General features: G+C 48.4%; 1 protein-coding gene across 1 annotated transcript in view; it reads right to left on the reverse strand.

Annotated features, from left to right (window-relative positions):
* ATP10D (ATPase phospholipid transporting 10D (putative)) overlaps positions 1-20,407 on the reverse strand; it is a 745,681-nt gene that overhangs the window by 244,686 nt on the left and 480,588 nt on the right. Inside the window, exons 11-12 of the mRNA XM_078678229.1 lie at positions 19,055-19,243; positions 16,753-17,353 (exon numbers count right to left, since the gene is read on the reverse strand). Coding sequence (XP_078534355.1) covers positions 16,753-17,353; positions 19,055-19,243 — 790 coding nt within the window. The remainder of the gene's footprint in view (positions 1-16,752; positions 17,354-19,054; positions 19,244-20,407) is intronic.

Here is a 20,407-nt window from a genome sequence, read left to right on the forward strand (position 1 = left end):
TTTTATGCTATGTTGTTTCATTTCACACTGGGTGCCGTTAGCCGATCCTGTACAGTCATGGTATTGTAATGTATTCCGATAGAAGGGTGGCTGGGATTTCCGCACTAAGTTGGAATGTGAATGGGCTTGGGGACAAGATCAAGAGAGGTATGGTCGGCCAGTTGATCCAGAGGCACTCCCCTGACGTGGTACTATTGCAGGAGACTCATCTCATGGGAAAGCGATGCATGGCACTACACAAAGGGGGATACAAACTGGTCGCTCATGCTGGTTTTACTACGGGGTTTTACTACAGGGTCGAGAGGGGTTGGGATCCTGGTCAAGAACTCCTTTCCACTGGCAGTCCAGGCCACGTGGACCAATAATAGGGGTAGATATGTTGGAATTTCGGGGCTATGGGAGGGGAGAACTGTCACCTTTTTGTCCGTCTATGTCCCACCGGCCCTTCAGACTGATACTTTTAGTGACTTGTGTAAGATGTTTTTGACGTTGCCTGTTGGGGTGTTGATTGTTGGTGGTGATTTCAATGCAGTTATGAATGGTGAGACTGATAGACACCCGGCTCGGGCTTTGTTGCCTTCCCGGAGGTGGCTGACTGACTTTGTGGAGACTACTGGCCTGATTGATGGGTGGAGACTTAAAAACCCCAGTGAACTTCAATACACACACGCTTCGGCTGCACACAATTCCCTTTCAAGGATAGATTATGTCTTGGTGCCGGCGGCGCAGGCAGTTTGGATCCGGGAAGTGCGGCTCTTGGCTAGGGGGGTCTCGGACCACTCGCCGGTCTGGATTGGTTTGGACCTTGGCGGGGGCGACGTGGCTAGGGTTGCCCCCATCGGTGATTGGCGGTTACGGGACCCCGCCACTAAAAAAGAAATTGTGCGTGTCGCCGATAGTTATTTTCAAGAAAATGTGGGTACGGTGGACTCAAAGTGTTCCCTGTGGGAAACTTACAAAACTGTTATTAGAGGGGAATTGCGGTCGCTCATTTCAGGGAAGAAGAGGGAGGGCCGTGCTGAGGTTGACAGGGTGGAAGCAGACTTACTGGCGTTAGAACGGGAAGTGTCGCATGACGCCACCTCGGAGGGATTGCACCACCTCCGCCTCCTCAGGGATGAGTATCAGAGCCTGGCTCGGGATAGGGCGAAGACCCAGCAGGCGGATACCCAGAGCATACGAACATGGAAATAAGGCTGGGAAGTTAATAGCATGGCTGGAAAAAGGGGACTGGGCGTCACGGTTGGTACCGGTGCTGCAGACCGTCGGATCGGATAAAATAACGGATCCGCAGCAGATTGTGGACGAATTCGCTGGCTACTACACGACGGTGTATGCGGCCGAAAGCAGGTACACTGAGTCCGAAAATGCAGAGATGATTCGTGATATTCCAATGCCCACCCTCTCCGATGCGGACAGGGACTACCTAGACTCTCCATTCACAAATGACGAAGTGGCGCAGGCTATTAGAGTGGTTCGCTCTGGCAAGGCCTCGGGCCCTAATGGGCTTCCCATAGAACTCTATAAAGTGAATGCAAACAAATTGGCTCCCTTCGTTAGGGATATGTTTAGCGAGAGCAGGGAGAGGGGCCGGCTTCCGTATGATCAGCGTGTCGCAAATATTGTAGTCCTGCACAAGGAGGGCAAACCGAAGACGCAATGTTCTTCATACCGGCCGATCTCCCTCCTGAATGCCGAACCGAAGGTTTTAGCGAAATTGCTTGCGGCTCGACTGGTTAAGGTCATTACGACGCTGATCCATCCGGATCAGTCCGGCTTTATGCCTCGCCGCAATACTTGCGCCGGTTGCACGGGGTCCTGGGTGGCGCGCCGAAAATACACGAGCCAACGGTTCGGTTGTCCCTGGATGCCACCATGGCTTTTGATAAGAGTCGAGTGGCCTTATCTCTTTGCCGTCTTGAGCAAGGTGGGCATTGGTCCGGAGTTTGCTTCCTGGGTCCGCCTTTTATATTCCGATCCCCTGGCTAGGGTTGTAGTAAATAATCATAGATCTGCTGACTTTGCCTTGGGGAGGGGCTCCAGACAGGGGTGTCCGCTCTCCCCATTGTTATTTGCCTTGGCGCTTGAGCCGCTCGCGGTGTGGGTTCGCTGGGACAGATCGATTAAGGGGCTTAGGTGGACGTCTGAGTGGGAGGACAAGATATCACTTTACGCGGATGACATTCTATTATACTTGTCCATCCCCCGGGCTTCTCCGATTGAGTTTCTGGACGTCCTGGCGATATTGATAAGATATTCCGGTTTTGCTATTAATTGGGCGAAGTCTGTTCTCTTTGTTGTAAGTGGTGATCCCCCCGATGTCCCCGCGGGCTGTCCGGTCAGATTGGTGTTGGAGGGGTTTCGGTATCTTGGCATTTTCGGGTCTTTAGATCCCCTGAGTAGGTATAATATTAACTTGTTGCCACCGCTGGCTAGATTCCGGAGGGACGTGGTGCGGTGGAAGTCGCTGCCGCTCTCCATGCTGGGACGCGCCGTCCTGTTCAAAATGATGGCTCTACCCCACTTCTTCTATGCACTCCAAAATTCCATGGACCCGGTTCCCCCGCCTTACTTTAAGGAGATTGAGTCTCTCCAGAGGCAGCTCCTTTAGGCCGCAAATTACGATTTCTAAACTAACACTACTGTGGTACGACGGGGGGATTGGCCTACCAAATATACGGAAGTATTACTGGGCGTCTCAGCTGGCGGCAATCAATCATGCAATTTATGGATCGCCGCTTGACCCCGGGTATGCTATGGATCGTGGCCAGTTACCTGGTGGAGAGTACTCTAGGGCACTGTATGCCAGACGGGGGCGCTTTCCCTTGGTTGGGCCTGCGGCGGTAGCTGTTCAGGTGTGGCATGAGGCTAATCGTTCCCTTAAATGGAATGGGAAAATAACTTTGGCCACGCCACTTTGGAATGCCGAATGCCTGGGTAGTTTATGGAAGACTAAAGGTTTTGACAAGTGGGACCTCATTGGGATTTCCCAGGTGGGAGATATGTGGGGCAAGGACGGGATCCTTACTTTTGAGGCTCTTCAGGAACGGTATCATTTGGAGGAGAGTGAGCGGTTTCGTTACATACAGATTAGGCATGCATTGCTGGCTGGTATTCCTCGGGGAGTTACGCCCCCGGAGGCTTCCCCACTGGAGGATCGGGTGTTGGACGGTCATCTTCCAACGAAAACGATCTCCCTGATTTATAAAAAGCGTGTTAACCACACGGACGAACCACTCGTGGCTCTAAGGGAACAATGGACCGCGGACGGGCTAATCCTAGTTTATGATGAAGACTGAAGGGAGGCGGTAGCTTCACCTAGGGTAATCGCCATACAAAGGAGACTCCGATTGGTGCAATTGTTGCTATGTTACTGGCCCACGTTTGGTGCGAATGGGTTTGGCTGTGAGTGGGAGTGTAGAAGGGGATGTGGTGAGGCTGGAACGTTTATGCATATGTTTATGGGATTGCACTGTCATCCGGGGGTATTGGACCGCTGTTCATGATAAGATACGCGAGGTGTGGGGATTTGGCCTTGAGTTGGAGGCACGCCGTGGTCTCTTGAATGTCTGGGAACCAACTGATCTTACGTCTCACGGAAATGTATGGGTCACGCTGGCATGTGCTATTGCCAAGCGTAATATCGCTCAACTATGGGGGTCCCCCCACATATCGGGAAATGGATGGAGGACCTGGACTGGTGCATGTTTAGAGAGCGATCTGTGTACATGGCCCGGGGTAGGCCTCGAAAGTGGGGGAAAATTTGGGGGGCCTGGAATGTGCACCGAGGAGAAAAGGAGATATTTGTGCTCCCCCTGCCACACCGGAAAATCATGTTGTGTCGGAGGATCCCTGAACCCGCTTGGTATTATTTGCACTGTATTTTGTAATTGTGAGGATGTTACAACATTAATTGTATGTTTGGATGCCACCCAGTGTATTTTTATATTTGTGTTTTTGTTTTCCTATTTGTCTGAGTTAATAAAAAAGATTTTATAAAAAAAATAAAATTAATGAATCATATTACTGGTTTGACATAAGCAATGTGGGAAGAAATATCAAATCATTTAATTCAAAGTCTGTGTAAAAAACACTCACTCAAATTAAAAAATATATATATTCCTAAGGATCATGGGTATTCCTCTTGTATTTCCTCCCCATCAGCCTAATCAATATCACTCCTACTCGAAAAAATAAAAAGTGTATGTAGAGCTGAATATTCGAACTACCGGACATAAGTATAATTTTCATTCTTGAGATCCAGTCATCTACTTGACCCATCTTTTTACAATAGATGTATTCATACATGTAGATTGTTTATTTTGATTATTTTCCTTTTGGGTTTTATATCATGACAACTTGCCTCCTCGGAGATTATTTACATTGGATACATGAACATTCTTTCTGACTCTGCCCAAATATTGTGTCTGAATACAGAAGACTAGTGTAGTGTGGAACAAATGGAAAAGATTGGCAAATACTTATTCTTTTTTCTAAAATCTTCCAAAATAACCATTGATTTCCACAGAGGACTACCCACATTTCTGAAGGAACAAAACAAAAAATAAACTAACCTATACCCAACACAGTCATGAGAAAGCACATGAATTAGGAAGGTACAGTTGTAGATTATTTTGAAGCTTAACACTGAAGCAAACCCAGGCTCCATTCTGCTGTTCATCATAGGTCCACTTAGCAAAACTAGAGAGGACCTGTGTTTGTGTATGTTAAAGGAAATGGAAAGTGGGCCCAAGCGCATTCATTGCTACTGTGATGAGCAGCCAAATGTTTGTAGCTATATACATTTGTACTGTTGAAGGGGTTTGGGGTCTACCTGAAAATGAATATGCTACTTACCAGAATGCATCTGTTCTTGGCATGTAGGACTGCTGACATTCATATCTATAGCATAGATCACCGCCTAGTGTTGGGTCCGGATGATTGCACATTGTTGTCCTGGAAGAGTCTTCGAAGTATCACGAGATAGGTGGCTCCTCCCCTGGACTACAGTGCGCATGGGCATCGACTCCATCCCCAGATTGTTTTTAGCCATTGTGGCGAAGATGGAGGGTAACAGTGTGAGCGATGACCATGCTAAGAGTAAGTGTAAATTCCGCAGCCGCTACAGGCGCCGGGGAGGAGGGCGGGCGATATGAATGTCAGCAGCCCTACATGCCAAGAACAGATGCATACTGGTAAGTAGCATATTCAGTTCGAGGCATGTGGGCTGCTGAATTCATATCTATAGCATAGAATAAATAGCAGTCCCTCCATTAACGGCGGCCTCCTGTGCCAGCTGCAGACGTTTGAAAAAGTGTCTTAAGAACAGCCTGCCCCACAGCTGCTTGGAGTGCATATCTACACAGTAGTGTTTAGTAAATGTGTGAGGTGTAGACCATGTGCCTGCTCTACAAATATCTTCCAAAGGGATATTACCAAGGAAAGCCATGGAGGCCCCCAACTTGCGGGTGGAGTGGGCTCTGGGGGGACCGTTAAAGTGCGCTTAGCCTTGTGATAGCAAATCTGAATACACTTAACGATCCACCTGGCTATACCTGCTTTGGAAATGGGGTTGCCTTTGTGCTGGGCTGAAAAGGCAACAAAGAGTTGTTGTGTCTTCCTAAATTCTTTGGTCCTATCAATGTAGTACATCAAAGCTCGTTTGACATCAAGAGTGTGGAGCATTCTTTCGGCTACTGTCTCTGGGTTTTGAAAGAACGCGGGCAGTGCAATGGTCTGATTGACATGGAACTGCGAAACCACTTTAGGAAGAAATTTAGGGTTAATGCGCAGCACCACCCTGTTGGAGTGAATTTGAATGAATGGCTCTTGTACAGTGAGCGCCTGTAGCTCACTAACACGTCGTAGAGACGTAATGGCAATGAGAAAAGCCACTTTCCACGTTAAGAACTGAATCTCACATGAATGTAGAGGCTCAAAAGGTGGGCCCATCAACCTGGTGAGGACCACATTGAGGTTCCATACAGGAGCTAGCGGGGTCCTGGGAGGGATGACCCGCTTCAGTCCTTCTAGGAAGGCTTTAATGGCAGGCACCCTGAAAACGGAGAGATGCTGCCTGTTTTGGAGATAAGCCGCTATGGCGGATAAGTGTATCCTGATGGAAGCATATGCTAGATTGCATTTGTAAAGGTGTAACAAATAACAGATGATGTTGGGAGTGGATGCATCAAGCGGGTTGATGTTGTGTTCAGTACAGTAAATGACAAACCGCTTCCATTTTGCTGCATAGCAAGCTCTGGTGGTGGGCTTTCTTGCCTCCCGTATGATATCCATGCATTCAGGAGGCAAGTCAAGGTAGCCATACTCTAAGACTTCAGGAGCCAGATCGCCAGGTTGAGCTGTTGCGGATCTGGATGCTGAATGTCGCCACGGTTCTGCGTCAAAAGCCAGGGTGTGAGGTGCAGCCTTTGATGCGGTACCACGGATAGTTCTAGAAACGTGGTGTACCATGGTTGGCGTGCCCACGTTGGAGCAACTAGGATGAGTGTCATCGAGTGTTGCTTTAGCTTTTGTGCCACCAGCGGTATGAGAGGTGCTGGGGGAAAAGCGTACGCAAATCTGCCTGACCAGTTCATCCATATCGCATTGCCCTGCGACTGTGGGTGAGGAAACCTGGCGGCAAAGCTTTGGCATTTTGCGTTTTCCCTTGTGGCAAACAGGTCCATCTCCGGATGACCCCACTGCTGGAAGTACGGACGGAGTACTGATGGGTGTATCTCCCACTCGTGCATTTGGTGGCTGTATCTGCTGAGCAGATCCGCCATCTGATTGTCCTTGCCCTGGAGGTGTTCCGCCATAAGGAAGATGTTCCTCTGAATGGCCCACTTCCACATGCTCTGAGCCAGATGAGACAACTGTGGAGAGTGTTCCTCCCTGCTTTTGAATGTAGTACATGGCCATCATGTTGTCCGTCCGGATCAACACGACATTGTTGCACAGATGTACTTTGAATGACTTCAATGCCATGAAGATTGCCATCAGTTCTAGGTAGTTTATGTGCATCTTCTTTTGCTGCGTTGTCCATAGTCCCTGCACCGTGTAGTGGAGTACATGAGCTCCCCATCCCTGGAGAGATGCGTCCGTCGTCAGGGTAATCTGTGGCACAGGCTCCTGGAACGGTCGGCCCTTGCAAAGGTTGTGTGGAGTCCACCAATGCAGAGAGCTGTATGCCCGACCGGTCACCAACACCAGGTCGTTCAACTGCCCTTGAGCCTGAGTCCACTGATGAGCCAAGCATTCTTGGAGCGGTCGCATATGTAGCCGCACGTGCGGGACTATGAAGATGCAGGAGGCCATCATGCCTATCAACTGCATGAACACTCTTGCTGGGAGCGAGTGTTGTGGTCTGAACCTTTGGATCAGTGACTGAATGCTGTCGATCCCGACAGGATTTGGCTGAGCCGTGGCCGCCAGAGTATTTATAGTCGCGCCCAGGTACTGCCGCACATGGGCTGGCTGAAGGTGCGACTTCGGGTAATTTAGCAAGAATCCTAGACTGTGAAGAAGGTGAATGGTGTGGGACATGTCGGCAGCGCACTGCTGGGCCGACTTTGCTTGGACAAGCCAGTCGTCTAGGTAAGGGTAAACGTGAACGTTTTGCCTCCAGAGGTGCGCCGCCACCGTCGCCAGGCATTTCGTGAACACCCTGGGCGCTGTGGTCACCCCGAAAGGGAGGACCTTGAACTGATAATGCCGACCCTGAATGGTGAACCTGAGGTATTTTCTGTGTGATGGATGCAGTGGAATGTGGAAATAGGCATCCTTGAGATCCAAGGTTGCGAGGAAGTCTCCCTGATTGAGCAAGGGGAGAACCTGCTGCAGTGTGAGCATATGAAAGTGTTCTGATAGAATGTACTGATTCAGGGGTCTGAGGTCCAGTATGGGTCTGAGGGACCCGTCCTTCTTTGGGATTAAGAAGTACAGGGAGTACACTCCCGTGCCTTCTTCCTCCACCGGCACAAGCTCGATTGCCCCCTTTTGCAGCATGACGAGTACCTCCTGCTGCAATAAGTGCAAATGCTCTGTGGACATAGGACGGTGTTTTGGTGGCATGTTGGGTGGAGTGGATGTTAGCTCCAGCCAATAACCGAACTGGATAAGTTTCCTGACCCACCTGTCTGTGGTGATGGTTTTCCAGACGGGCAGGAACTGCTGGAGTCTCCCCCCGACAGGTGTAGTATGGTCGGGGGCAGTGACAGGGCATCACTGTTTGTTGGTGGCGGAGGAGCGGGAGTTGTTGTTTCCACGACCTCTGCCCTTGGTGCTGTTGCCCCGATAGCCGCCTCTACTCTGCTTGGTGTAAGAGGACTGCGCCCCACCTTTATTGTATTGCGTTTGCTGGGACATCTGGCCTCTGGAAACACCTCTATTGCCTTAGCGACGAAAAGTGCTGCCCCGAAACTGCTGGGACTGTAGAGCCCCCATGAACTTCGCAGTCTCGGTATCTTTCTTGATTTTCTCTAAGGTGGTATCCACCTCCGGACCAAATAACCTATCTGGGTTTACTGGCTGATTGAGGATGGTGGTTTGTATCTCCGGCTTGAAACCGGAGATTCTGAGCCAGGCCTGACGTCTCAACATGACACTAGTGTTAATAGCTCTGGCCGCGGTGTCTGCCACGTCCAGGGCACATTTAATAGAAGCGTTGGAGATAAGCTTCCCTTCCTGAATAAGCATCTCAGCTGCCTCCTTATACTGGTCTGGAAGATGTAACAGGGTCTCTAGCGTGTCATAGTGCGCCCTGTCATATCTGGCTAGGAGTGCTTGAGTGTTAGAAATACGCCAGATATTGGCTGCTTGAGCCCCCACCCTCTTCGCTGATGCCTCCAGCACTTTAGATTCCTTGTCGGGGGGAGGAGCATCACCGGTGGTCTGGGAGTTCGCCCTCTTCCGGGCATTAGAAACTACCAGAGAGTCCAATGGCAACTGGCCCTTGATGTAGGTAGGGTCGCCAGGTGCCGGCTTATATTTCTTTTCAATCCTAGGGTTGATCACCCTGGCTCGTGTGGGTTCGTTAAAAATGTCTGCAGCATGTTTCAGAACCCCTTTCAGCATGGGGAGAGTTTTGACAGTCTTCTCTGCTGTTGAAAAGGTATCAAATAGGAAGTCCACTTCGATAGGGTCAGCGTGGAGCTCCACGTCGTGGTTCTTAGCTGCCCTCTCAATCAGCATTAAATGCAGCTGAATCCTCAGTAGGAGAGGGCTTGACATTGTAGACCTGAGGGCCCTGTGCAGTATGCTGATCCACTGGGTCACCTGCATCTGTCCATGAGTCTTGCTGATCCTCAGGATCAGTGTTGGCAGGAAAGTTATACTCTTCGTCCTCACCATTCCATCCTCTACATCTGAATAGGTGGGTGAGGGTGTAGCCACTCGTGGAGCAAGAGGCTCCACCAGAACAGGGGAGTCCACAGCAGGCTTTTTGCGCTTCAAAGGGATGGTGTAGGACGCCAAAGGCTGAGTTGCCGTGATCTTCCTCTTGTAGAGGGTTAGCTTCCCGGTGTCGGCGTCGATAAAATGTTCCGCCTGCTCCTCTACCGAGGGTTGTCGAGGTTTTGAGCTCCCAAGCGGCTGAGAAGGCTTCGACGCCGTAGACCCGTGGACGGGCGCTTCGGTGACCGACCGTGGTGCGAAGGTCTTTGGTGCTACCTTCGGCGGCAACGTAAACCGGAGTGGCGTCGAAGACTTCGGCGTTGCAGCAGCCGGCTTTGGTGTGGAAGCATCCATCGGTGGGGCCGCGGAAGCCTTGCTCTTGATGCACTGTAGAGAGTCCGACACCTGCTTCGTAAAGGAAGCGGACGGTTTCGTCGACCCGACAGACGTCTTCGGTCCACCAGCGAGTGAAGACTCTAGCGTTGATGCCTTATCCTTATCCGGCCGAGGCACAGGATCAGCCCTCTTCGGCACACTGCGCCCTCCTTCCGCGCCGACGGCCTTTGGCGCCGACTTGTCGGTGGACTTGAGAACCGGGTAGGGGCCCCAGCCTTCGGATCGACGCCTTTGGCCGATTTTGTCTCGACGCACTTGACCGACTGACTCAGCGCCCTTGCCCGACTTTGGCTCGGCACCCTTGGTCGACTTCCCCAGGTCGACAGCCTTCTTCGGTTTCGGCTGCCCCGACGTGTCTGAAGACGAGGAGGCGGCCGGAGGGACAGACGTCTTTTGTTTCGACGGCGTCTCTATCAGTTTCGTTTTCGTCGACACCGAAGGTTTCGGTTTCGTTTTTACCAAGGTAGGCTCCGTAGAAGTATCCGTAGCCGGGCCCGTAGGCAAGGCCGTGGATTGGGGTGGAAGGTCTTGGGTAAGGCCGTGTGGCGATCCCTCGACCTGAGCCTCAGTAATTGTTCGCTCGGGGCTTAGCTCTTCACATGAGCTATCTCCGGTGGCCCCGTAGGCCTCATTGTCGTCTCCTACCTCGTCGACGACTTCTTCCTCGACCACTTCGACGTCCGCGTCGTATTCGTAGTCGTTCTCCTCCGGCGGAGGGGAAATCTGTATATGAACTTCTAGTTCGTCTGCTTCTTCTCTGTCGAAGATGTCCACCGGTGCCGATCGCCGGGCCTCCTGGCGCGCCATGCGCCGAAGTCGAATCGTCTTCTTCGATCGAAACCTGGAACAAGCCATACAGCTGGCTTCATCGTGGTCCGGCGACAGGCACTTGTTGCACACGGGGTGTACGTCGATGTGCGGGTACTTAGATCCGCACACGGGGCATTTCTTGAACGGACTCCGTTCCATGATGCGTCGTCGAAAGTCTTGCTGCGTAGACTGGGCCTCGAGCACCGAAGAGCCACGCGACTCCTCTGGACGTCCGACTCGGGAACTGAGTCGGAACAGAGCTGGGCACCGACCGCAAAAACAATACCGACGGTATAGGAAAAGGCCTTTAGGCCTTAAGAATAGTCTATTTCGATTCCGAACTGGAGATGTCGAATATACATCCGAACCCAATGGCGGAAAAAAACTATCTGGGGATGGAGTCGATGCCCATGCGCACTGTAGTCCAGGGGAGGAGCCATCTATCTCGTGATACTTCGAAGACTCTTCCAGGACAACAATGTGCAATCATCCGGACCCAACACTAGGCGGCGATCTATGCTATAGATATGAATTCAGCAGCCCACATGCCTCGAACGTAACAAAACAATACAAATGATGTTTAAGACGGCGCTGTAGAAGTCAACCACATCAATAGTTTCATTATAGCACAGATATGAAGAAATAGACTCAAGATGTTTTGACTCTGCTAGAGCAGAAAAGTCCTTCGTCCATTCAAGGAAAAGAGACAACCTATATCACAATCTAAAGTCCTTCCCAGGTTAACTAGTTTTCAGCTCCTTGCTAGCAGTACTTCAAATGATTAAATGTCAAAAGAAGTAGAACAGTCCAGGAAATGGGTGAGCTTTCAACGAATAATAATCTAAATAGACTTTCCAGACATATTTTTGTGGCTGGCCTACTCAGCTCACATAGGCAAGTTTAGTCTAGTAAGGATTATGATGCAAGACTGAACAACACCTGGTTGCCTTTGGTGAGGGCGTTACAGCAAACACATGATGGACGGAATGCTGACAGTGCAAACATTCTCCCCCGGTCAAAAGATCTGGGTTAAATCAATTGTTCTTTTGCTCACTATGCCACCCCAGTTTGGACCCAACCATATGCAAATCAGTCTTGACCCTGTGCCTTACGGGAACAGTCCAGGGAACAGTCCAGGTCGAACTGCCAGGCCAGGTCATCCCTGGACGGAAACAAGCATCCTGTAGGTGTAAAAAGCCAGGCCTGTAGCATTTAGGATAATATTGTTTTTATCCACCGGGGAGGAGGGCGGGTTGCTTATTATACCCCCACTACAGAACTGGAGTTACAGGTAAGAAACTACTCCTTCTGTAGTAGAGGGATCTTTGTGTATAGTCATAATCATGTGAATAGAATGGCTAGCCCATCCCCACAAACCAAAGCCAGCAGTGGAAGAAACAGACAGAACCACCACTTTGCAAATACATTTCTCAGCGAAGCCTGTCCAACATGAGCATCTGCCCTGCCATCAGAGTCCAGGCAGTAGTGTTTAGCAAAGGTATGGACTGACTTCCAAGTGGCAGCCCTACAGATGTCTGCAATGTAGCAGCTTTACTTCTGGTAGAGTGAGCCTGAGGCTTACCCCCTAGAGTCTTGTTAGCTTTCTGGTAACACAGTTGAATACAGGACACCATCCACCTAGAGATGGACAGTTTAGAGGTAGCAAGACCAGTCCTGACTGAGCCATAATTAACAAATAATTGATCCAATTTATGAATCTCCTTAGTCTTATCCAAGTAGAATTTCAACACCCTTCTCACATCAAAGGAATGAAGGGACCTCTCCGCCGGAGAGGAAGGATGCTGAAAAAACGTGGGCAACATGATCGTTTGATTCACATGGAAATCGGTCACCACCTTAGGCAGAAACTTTGGGTGAGTTCTCATGACAACTTTAGATGCATGAAACACAGTATAGGGCTCTTGGCAACAAAGAGCTTGGCTCTCACTCATCCTGCGAGCCGATGTTATAGCTACAAGGAAAGCTGCCTTCCAGGATAGATGCTGTAGAGAACCCTTATGAATAGGCTCAAAAGGCTCCTTCATTAGCCTAGACAGCACCACATTAAGCTCCCACGGAGGCAAAGGACGCCTAATGGGAGGAAACACCTTCAAACCTTCCAGAAAATCTGATGACTGGGATTTGGAAAAAGGAAGTTTGTGAAGGGCATTTTCTATACGCAGTTAAAGCTGCTAGGTGAACCTTAATGGAATGAAAATTAAGGCCAGATTGAGCCAAATGCAGTAAGTACGGGAGGATGACATCCTCCTTGCAGGATGTAGGGTCTGCCCCCTTAGACGTGCACCAAATGCAGAATCTCTACAATTTGTATGCATAGGAAGTCATCGTAGGCAGTCTTTTTGCCTCTTTTAATATCTCCATGCAGTTCTGAGGCAGATTTAAATGTCCATACTGCACTAGCTCAGGCGCCATGGTGCCCAATTCAATGACGAGAGGTTGGGATGCACCAACTGCCCTCCGAACTTCGTGAGAAGGTCTGGTTGACACGGAAGTCAAAGATGCAGCAGGAGAGACCGGTGTAGGAGGTCGGTGAACCACCACTACCGAGGCCATTCCGGAGCAATGAGGATCATCCTGGCCCTGGACTAGGACAGTTTGATCAATACTACCGGGATCAGGGGAATGGGTGGAAAACAGTAGACAAAGCTGTTCGACCAGTTGATCCACAGTGCATTCCCCAGCATCCCCGGTTGGTAAAACCTGGAGGCAAAGTCTCGGCATTTGCTGTTTTCTGCGGTGGCAAACAGATCGAAGTCTGGAGTGCACCACCTTGCAAAGATGCCCCTTAACACTTCGTCGTTTAAGACCCATTTGTGATTTTCTTGAACGAGCCTACTGAGCGCGTCTGCCTGAGCATTCTGCTGCACACCTGGCAGATGAGTCACCGTGATAGTCAGGCCCCTGGCCAGCAGCCAGTTCCAGCTCATCTGCGCCTCCCGAGACAGTGTGCGCGATCTTGAACCCCCCTGCTTGTTGAGGTAATACATTGTTGTTGTGTTGTCCGTCTGTACAAGCAGGGAACTGGTGTGGAACGATGGCTGGAAGGCTTTCAGCACCAAGTGAACTGCTCGGAGTTCCAGAAAGTTGATGTGATACGTGGACTCCATCTGGGACCACGTCCCTTGTATTTGAAGGTGTTCCGAATGCGCTCCCCAGCCGTGGAGAGACGCATCTGTCAAAATGGTTTGAGTCGGCATCTTTGTGGAACGGAATCCCTCTGAGTGGATAGTGAGGTGAATATTACCACTTCAGGGACTGGGCAACGTGTTGCGACAGTTGGATCCTGTCCTCCCAGCTCCCTCGTTTTTGGTCCCACTGATCCTCTAGACATTCCAGCAGAGGCCGCATGTGGAGGCGTGCATGTGGAGTGAGAAAGCTGCAAGAGGCCATCGAACCCAGGAGAGAGGACACCGTCCTCACAGTCGCAGAAGGAACGGACATGAGAGTCTGAGCCTTAGGAAGGATTGATAGGCATCGCTCCTCTGAAGGACACACACTTGCCTGGAGTATATCGATGGAGGTTCCCAGGTACTGCAGACACTGAACAGGAGTCGGGACAGACTTTGACATGTTGATGTGAAGGCCCAATTGGTTCAACAGAACAGCCGTCCTGTTGAAATGCAGCTGCGCTTCCTGAAACGTGGAGGCTTTGATTAGCCAGTCGTCCAGGTACGGATAGACTAACACCTTCTTCCTCAGGTGCGCTGCAACCACCGCGATGCACTTTGGAAAAGTACTGGGGGCAGACTTCAGGCTGAATGGAAGCACTGTATATTGGTAGTTATTGGTGCCGACTAGGAACCGCAGGTACTTCCGATGCTTCTTTGCAGTAGGTACATGGACGTCCGCGTCTTGCAGATCTATGGCACATAGCCAGTCCCCTTGATGCAGCTGAGGGTAAATCTGGTGCAAGGAAATGCATCCGGAACTTTTCTCTGCGAATCCATTTGTTTGCTTGCCGCAAATCGAGAATGGGTCTGTATTCGTTTTTGTCCTTTTTGCGCACCAGAAAGAACCTGGAGTATAGACCTTTTCCCCTTTGAGAAGGAGGAACCAGTTCTATTACCCTTTTTCTTAACAGGGTATCGGCCTCCACTTGAAGTTCGCATAACTGGCATTGTGAACGTACTGGTGGAATAGATGGAGGAGGACTGATGAAACATAGAAAGTATCCATTGCGAACAATATTCAGCATCAATTGTCCTGAGTAATTTTTCTCCACTCTGCCAGGTAAATTTGAATGCTCCCCGCCACTGGAGTGGGTAACGGAAGAGGGGGAAGTAATCCCTCAGGGCTTAGAACCAACTGGCCCCATTTTCCCGATGTGGACTTCTGGTTGCCCCTGTCTCTGACGTCTCTGAAAGGGATGCCGCTGAAACTGCTGCTGCTGTTGTCCAGCCTGACGTCCCTGTCCGCGTTGGAACCGTTGGGAAGAGTATCGCCGTTGGTAGGGGCGGAAACTCTTATGCTGTTCCTTAGGCTTCTCCAAGCCAACAGCCTTGAGTGTCTCAACCTCTGTTTTCATACAAGCCATTTCCTCGTCCGCATGGGAACCAAAGAGGCTGGAACCCGAGAATGCAAGGTGAGCGATAAGTTGCTGGGCCTCCGGTTTCAGGGAGGTGAGACACAACCATGAATGGCGCCGCAGAGTCACACCATGACAATATCCATGAGCTGCCAGGAGAGACGTGTCAGCAGCCGCACTGATGATCTGATTGGAGACCATCAGACCCTCACTGAGAACCTCCTGAAAGTCCTTGCGCGTCTGTCTCTAGGCAGGAGTTCCATGAACTGTTGGAGACTCTCACAAGGAGCGGTCATACCGGCCCAAGAGAGCAGTCAAGCTCACTGCCTTCATTTCAGTGGCTGCAGTGCTACAGACTTTTCTCCCCTCAGAATCAAGTCTATGGCTTTCCTTGTCCGGTGGAACTGTGGTCAAAGGGGCCCTAGCGTGCTGCTTCTTCACCGCCACCACTATGATTGAATCCGGTGAAAAAAGTGGCTAAACTGCCCCAAAAACAAAGCAAAAGGAAGGTAAAGGCCTCAGACGTCGAGTGAAACACTCAAAATATCAATCAAAAAAGCTCAAATATTTGAAGATGTACCACTAAAGGTGGAGCTCAATGCTCCAGGGTCCTGCTAGCAGGAGCAGGAAAAAAAAACCTGAAAGTAACTAGCCCTTGGCTGTGCATCATGGGACACCGAGGGTCTCTGGAGGGTTCCTTAAAGGCACGGTATCCTTTTACAGACCCATAAAGGCAGCCTATGGGGCTTGTCTTTCCAACCCTTCCTCTCTATCATGACAAAGGATTTTTGAGAAGGGGAATTTCTCTATGTGTGAAACTTAGCAACATTTTTAAATTTCAGTGTTATCTGGCTATCCTTTTTGACTTTAGGATGAAGTACTGGCCAGATTAGCCTTGTTAATTTCAGGCTGCATTATTTGTCTTTATTTTCTCTTAAGTGTCTATGCAGGATTGCAGAAGAGGACAAATAAAGAGACTATTTCGATTGCTTCGGGGTCCAAGCACATGGCGGGACTATTCACATGATTATGACTATACACAGAGATCCCCTACTAGAGAATTAGGGGCATGAATTTGGTTGTGGCAACCTCTTGCAGTCAGAGGCAGCGGTTTGGTTTTTAGGTGTAGCAAATCAAGTGAAAGTCTAACTCTTTCTGGTCAGGTGTAACAGGATGAACATGCAACAGATGCTAGGACAGCAAAGGCTTTCGATGTAGGTGGTTGCCAAGAGGCCAACTGGTTGGTCTAAGTTTGTCATCTCCTCCAATCATAAGCAGCAACCAGCTTGCTCTCTACACCCACGATAGTGATCAAACAACACGACAGGGAGGTCGTGTTTGTAAAAGCACTGTACAAAGAAAGCACAGTAAAGAATGAAAACCATTTTTTAAATGGACGTGGAAATATCTAGTACTTCATGCAGAACATTAAAGTTACTTTCAATGCAGAGGAGCACAAAGGAAAAAGCTGCAAGTTGGAGCCAGGGCAGAATGAGCATAGAACACTATGGTAGGGATAAGGAGAATGATAACATTTTATGGGGGGGAAAAAGACATTAAATAGGTTACTTTCAGAAGAACAAATAAAAACATAAGAACATACATACCTGCGGAAGTAGTGCTCAATAAATCCATAATGGCAGAATCTGCACCTTTTGTGTAAACCACTACTCTCTTGGACAGAGGGTTCCTAACGACAACAGACATCCTCTTTCTGACAGAGTCAAACGGTACGATGTGCAAAAGTTGAAATGTTAAAGGTCCCATGGTGGGCAGTTCCACAGTAATCTGGTCAGGAGTCCTGGACCGCAAAATGCATTTATATGCCACAGCAGCATGCACCAGAGCAGCTTCGTCCGGGCTCTCTGCTTCATAGCACAGGTCGCGTGCAGACTGTTTCGAAGTACGGATGTCCACATCATCCTCCAGAGGGTTCAAACCCAAAGAAAGTTCCTCTTGGGATTCCTCGCTACCAGCACACTGGGGCTCATCAGGTGTTTGGGAAAATCCCTCTTCACAAGGTGAAGCTAGTTTCACTTTGTTAAAAAAGGGCAGTTTGCTCACAAAGTTGCCCACACTCTCGGCTGAAGAGTCTTTTGCACTTGTGAGTGACGATGAACTTAGTCTTGGCACTGGAAATCTCTGAAACAGCTGCTTGATATCTTCCAGGGGTTTAAGCGGGGTCCTGTTCCCCGGCGGCTGCCTCACCTAATTAAAAAACAGGAGTAAAAAGATTTATGCCCATGTACCTATCATTTCCAATGAATGCACAAGTGCTTACATGACTGCAGATGGAGTTACCAATACAAAAAGGTTTACTGTGTTCAGCAAACAAAGGAGACTTTATTTTGAAAGAAAAGCATTAAGATTTTATATATCAGCCACAGGCAAAATAATATGCTATATTCTCATGGTAATCCTAATTCATTTCTAGAAGCTAAATGATGAACAAAACATTTTCATAAATGAAAAAAACATGATTAAGGCCCTCCTCTGCAGTATTAAATACTTGTACTGTAGATGTAAGCCCTCCTAATGTTTTATGTGAGGACTCCATGCAATATTTTTGTATAGTACACATTGTTAGCTGAACAGTGGGAAGAGTATGTCACTGTCTTTGAGGCGACAGCAGGCCTATTTGTGGAGTGATTGTGCATCTTTATCCTTCGCTGTCAAACTATTACTTTAAATATTCAGGACTGCAAATGGACATGTAGCAAGCAACAAAATAATACGGCCAATGACACAAGTATGAACTGCACTTCTTCTCCGGTGTCCAACCTGTGTGATCTCTGTAAGCCTTTCCCCGCATTTCCTTAACTAGCATCGATCAGTTGAGTGGTATCTTGAAAACCAATACTGCATTTTACTCTTACCTGCTGCTCCTTTTTTCAGATGTCTGGTACAATTAGATAAAGAAACCAATCCTCAAGGGGCACCAACCCTCTGGTCCAGCAATGACAACGGGTACATCATAACCTCCACCCTCATCACCCTTACTCTAAAAGCAGATTTGCAGCCTTCCGTACTAATCATTCGAACTGCAATCAACCCGAAACCCTCCAAGGCTGCTGATACTGCAAGACACTGATTTATACCGATTACTGACAAACTCTGCATCAATTATCAGATTGCTGATAGGTCCCTCCGGTCGGCTGAGGCATGTAACCTACTTTGTCCTCGGTACAATCTCACAACCAAGGGTGGCAGAGCCTTCTCTAGCACTCCCCTCTGGCATGGAACCTCCTGCCTGCGGAACTCAGGAAGGAAACAAACCTACTGTTGTTTAGGAAAAGGCTGAAGACGGGGCTTTTTGAGGAGGCGTGGGGACCTCTGTGATCTGGCATTTGTACCTACTGATGTTGTGTATCCGCTGACAGCGCTTAGATACCCCCGGGTGATATAGCGTTCTACAAGCTTATCATAACATAACATAACATTGCTGATCCCTTTGATTCGGATTACCAGCTCCCAAAATATCAGGACCCAGCTAAAAAAGAACAGAGGTATTTCATCTACCCAAAAAACCCAATACAATGGCCTGCCTCATCAAATGACCTACAGCATGACACACACAACACTGAACCAGCTAGCATAAACAGATATTCTTACAGGTTAATGAGCTGGAAGCACAAGTGACCAATTTAATTTTGCGATGCTGCAACACCAGCAGTGGAGACAAGGTCTCAACCAATCAGAATGCTGCAGTCTGCCTAATGCCACTAATACTCTCCCAGCTACCCTAAGAGTCAATTTACGGGCACCTCACCATATTGTGCTGGACGGCTCTATTGTTTTGAATTACACTATTGGTACTCAAGGCTGTCTGTCCACATCTCTAATTTGTTGGATGCACTCCACTAGTTCACACCAGACAAATGCTAAATCGTCAATAAGTAAAATGTTTACCTTCTGTCTTGGCTGGTTTGGAGCAGATACCACAATAGTATTGCAGATTGCCAATGCAAGGAAGAAGTCAATAATATATGCCATCTCTACAGACTTTTCGTTAGTCATTTCATTCGGCTGTGCAAGCGATCGGGGTGAAATCTGTGAAAATATACGCCAGAGAGCTGGATCTGGAACAACATCCTTTTCCTAGTTAAATAAAATAATAGAGCAGTAAATTGGTGGTTAAAAGCAGAAAGTCATTCTTCAAAACAGGATAGACTCCAAAAACATTTTACTGATAGTCACTGCAAGGTCATTCTTATTATTTCCTGATTAGCTCTATGTTGAAAAAATGCAATGTTTTTAAAGCCAATACAGGTAGAAAATATGACTGGCGTAGGGAGACGGAAAATCAAACTCCCCCCAACATGTGCCCCTGGAGGACTGAAGAAAACGCTCCTGGCACCCAGGGCTGGCCACCAAGAGTAAAACAACCCAAGACGAAAAAAAACGGCCTTTAGGCCCACAAATATACGCTCTCGAATAACTGCTTTTTAAAAAGCAGAACAATTACCAACGGAGAGCATGGCACACCATTCCATCCTGATCTCCTATGAAGTCCCCTGGCACTAAGCCCCAGTGGTCTATGAAGCATTGTTTTATCAATTCAATTCAATTCTTTCTTTATTCGACCTGCCAAAGACAGGTCATAAAAGATACACATAATAGTAAACATCATTAAGATCAAACATCACAGAAAGTTACAAATTCATTTCCCTCTTAAAATAAGTACGACCACAGACAAAAATAATAATTTGATCGTAACTAAAGTGACCGTGCAAATAGACTGAAACCGAATGGTTACCATCAAATATTAACCAATAGCATTAAATGTTAAAATCAATCATATAAACAAGTTAGCAGGAGCAATAAAGGTTTTAGCAGTGATACAAATATAATATATACAGAAACTAAAAGTGCATAGATATTAAAACAACATACTCCTTCTCTTTGCTAAAGTGCTCTCCAGAAAACTCGCGACACCCCAACAAACATCATGATCATTGAGTTGCTGGAGGAAATACAGTGCCGCTTTACACTTAGAAAATTTGTGCCTGTGCAAAAGTGGTATTAAAAATGTCCTAGTTAATGGAAAATAAAATTGACAGAAAAATACAAAATGTAAAGCAGTTTGGTTGAATGTTCATCACAAGGGCAAGTAGTAATAGATTCAGAAGAATACTGGCCCAGGGGAAAGCATATCAACCAGCAGAAAGACCCCAGCCTAAATCTTGTTAACAAATTCCTTTCGTGGAAATTATTTACATATAAAAGATACGGGGCAATGGAAGGAGGTACTTTTATAAGGCA

Source organism: Lissotriton helveticus, chromosome 2_2 (genome assembly GCF_964261635.1).
Source record: "Lissotriton helveticus chromosome 2_2, aLisHel1.1, whole genome shotgun sequence".
Lineage (NCBI taxonomy): Eukaryota > Metazoa > Chordata > Amphibia > Caudata > Salamandridae > Lissotriton > Lissotriton helveticus.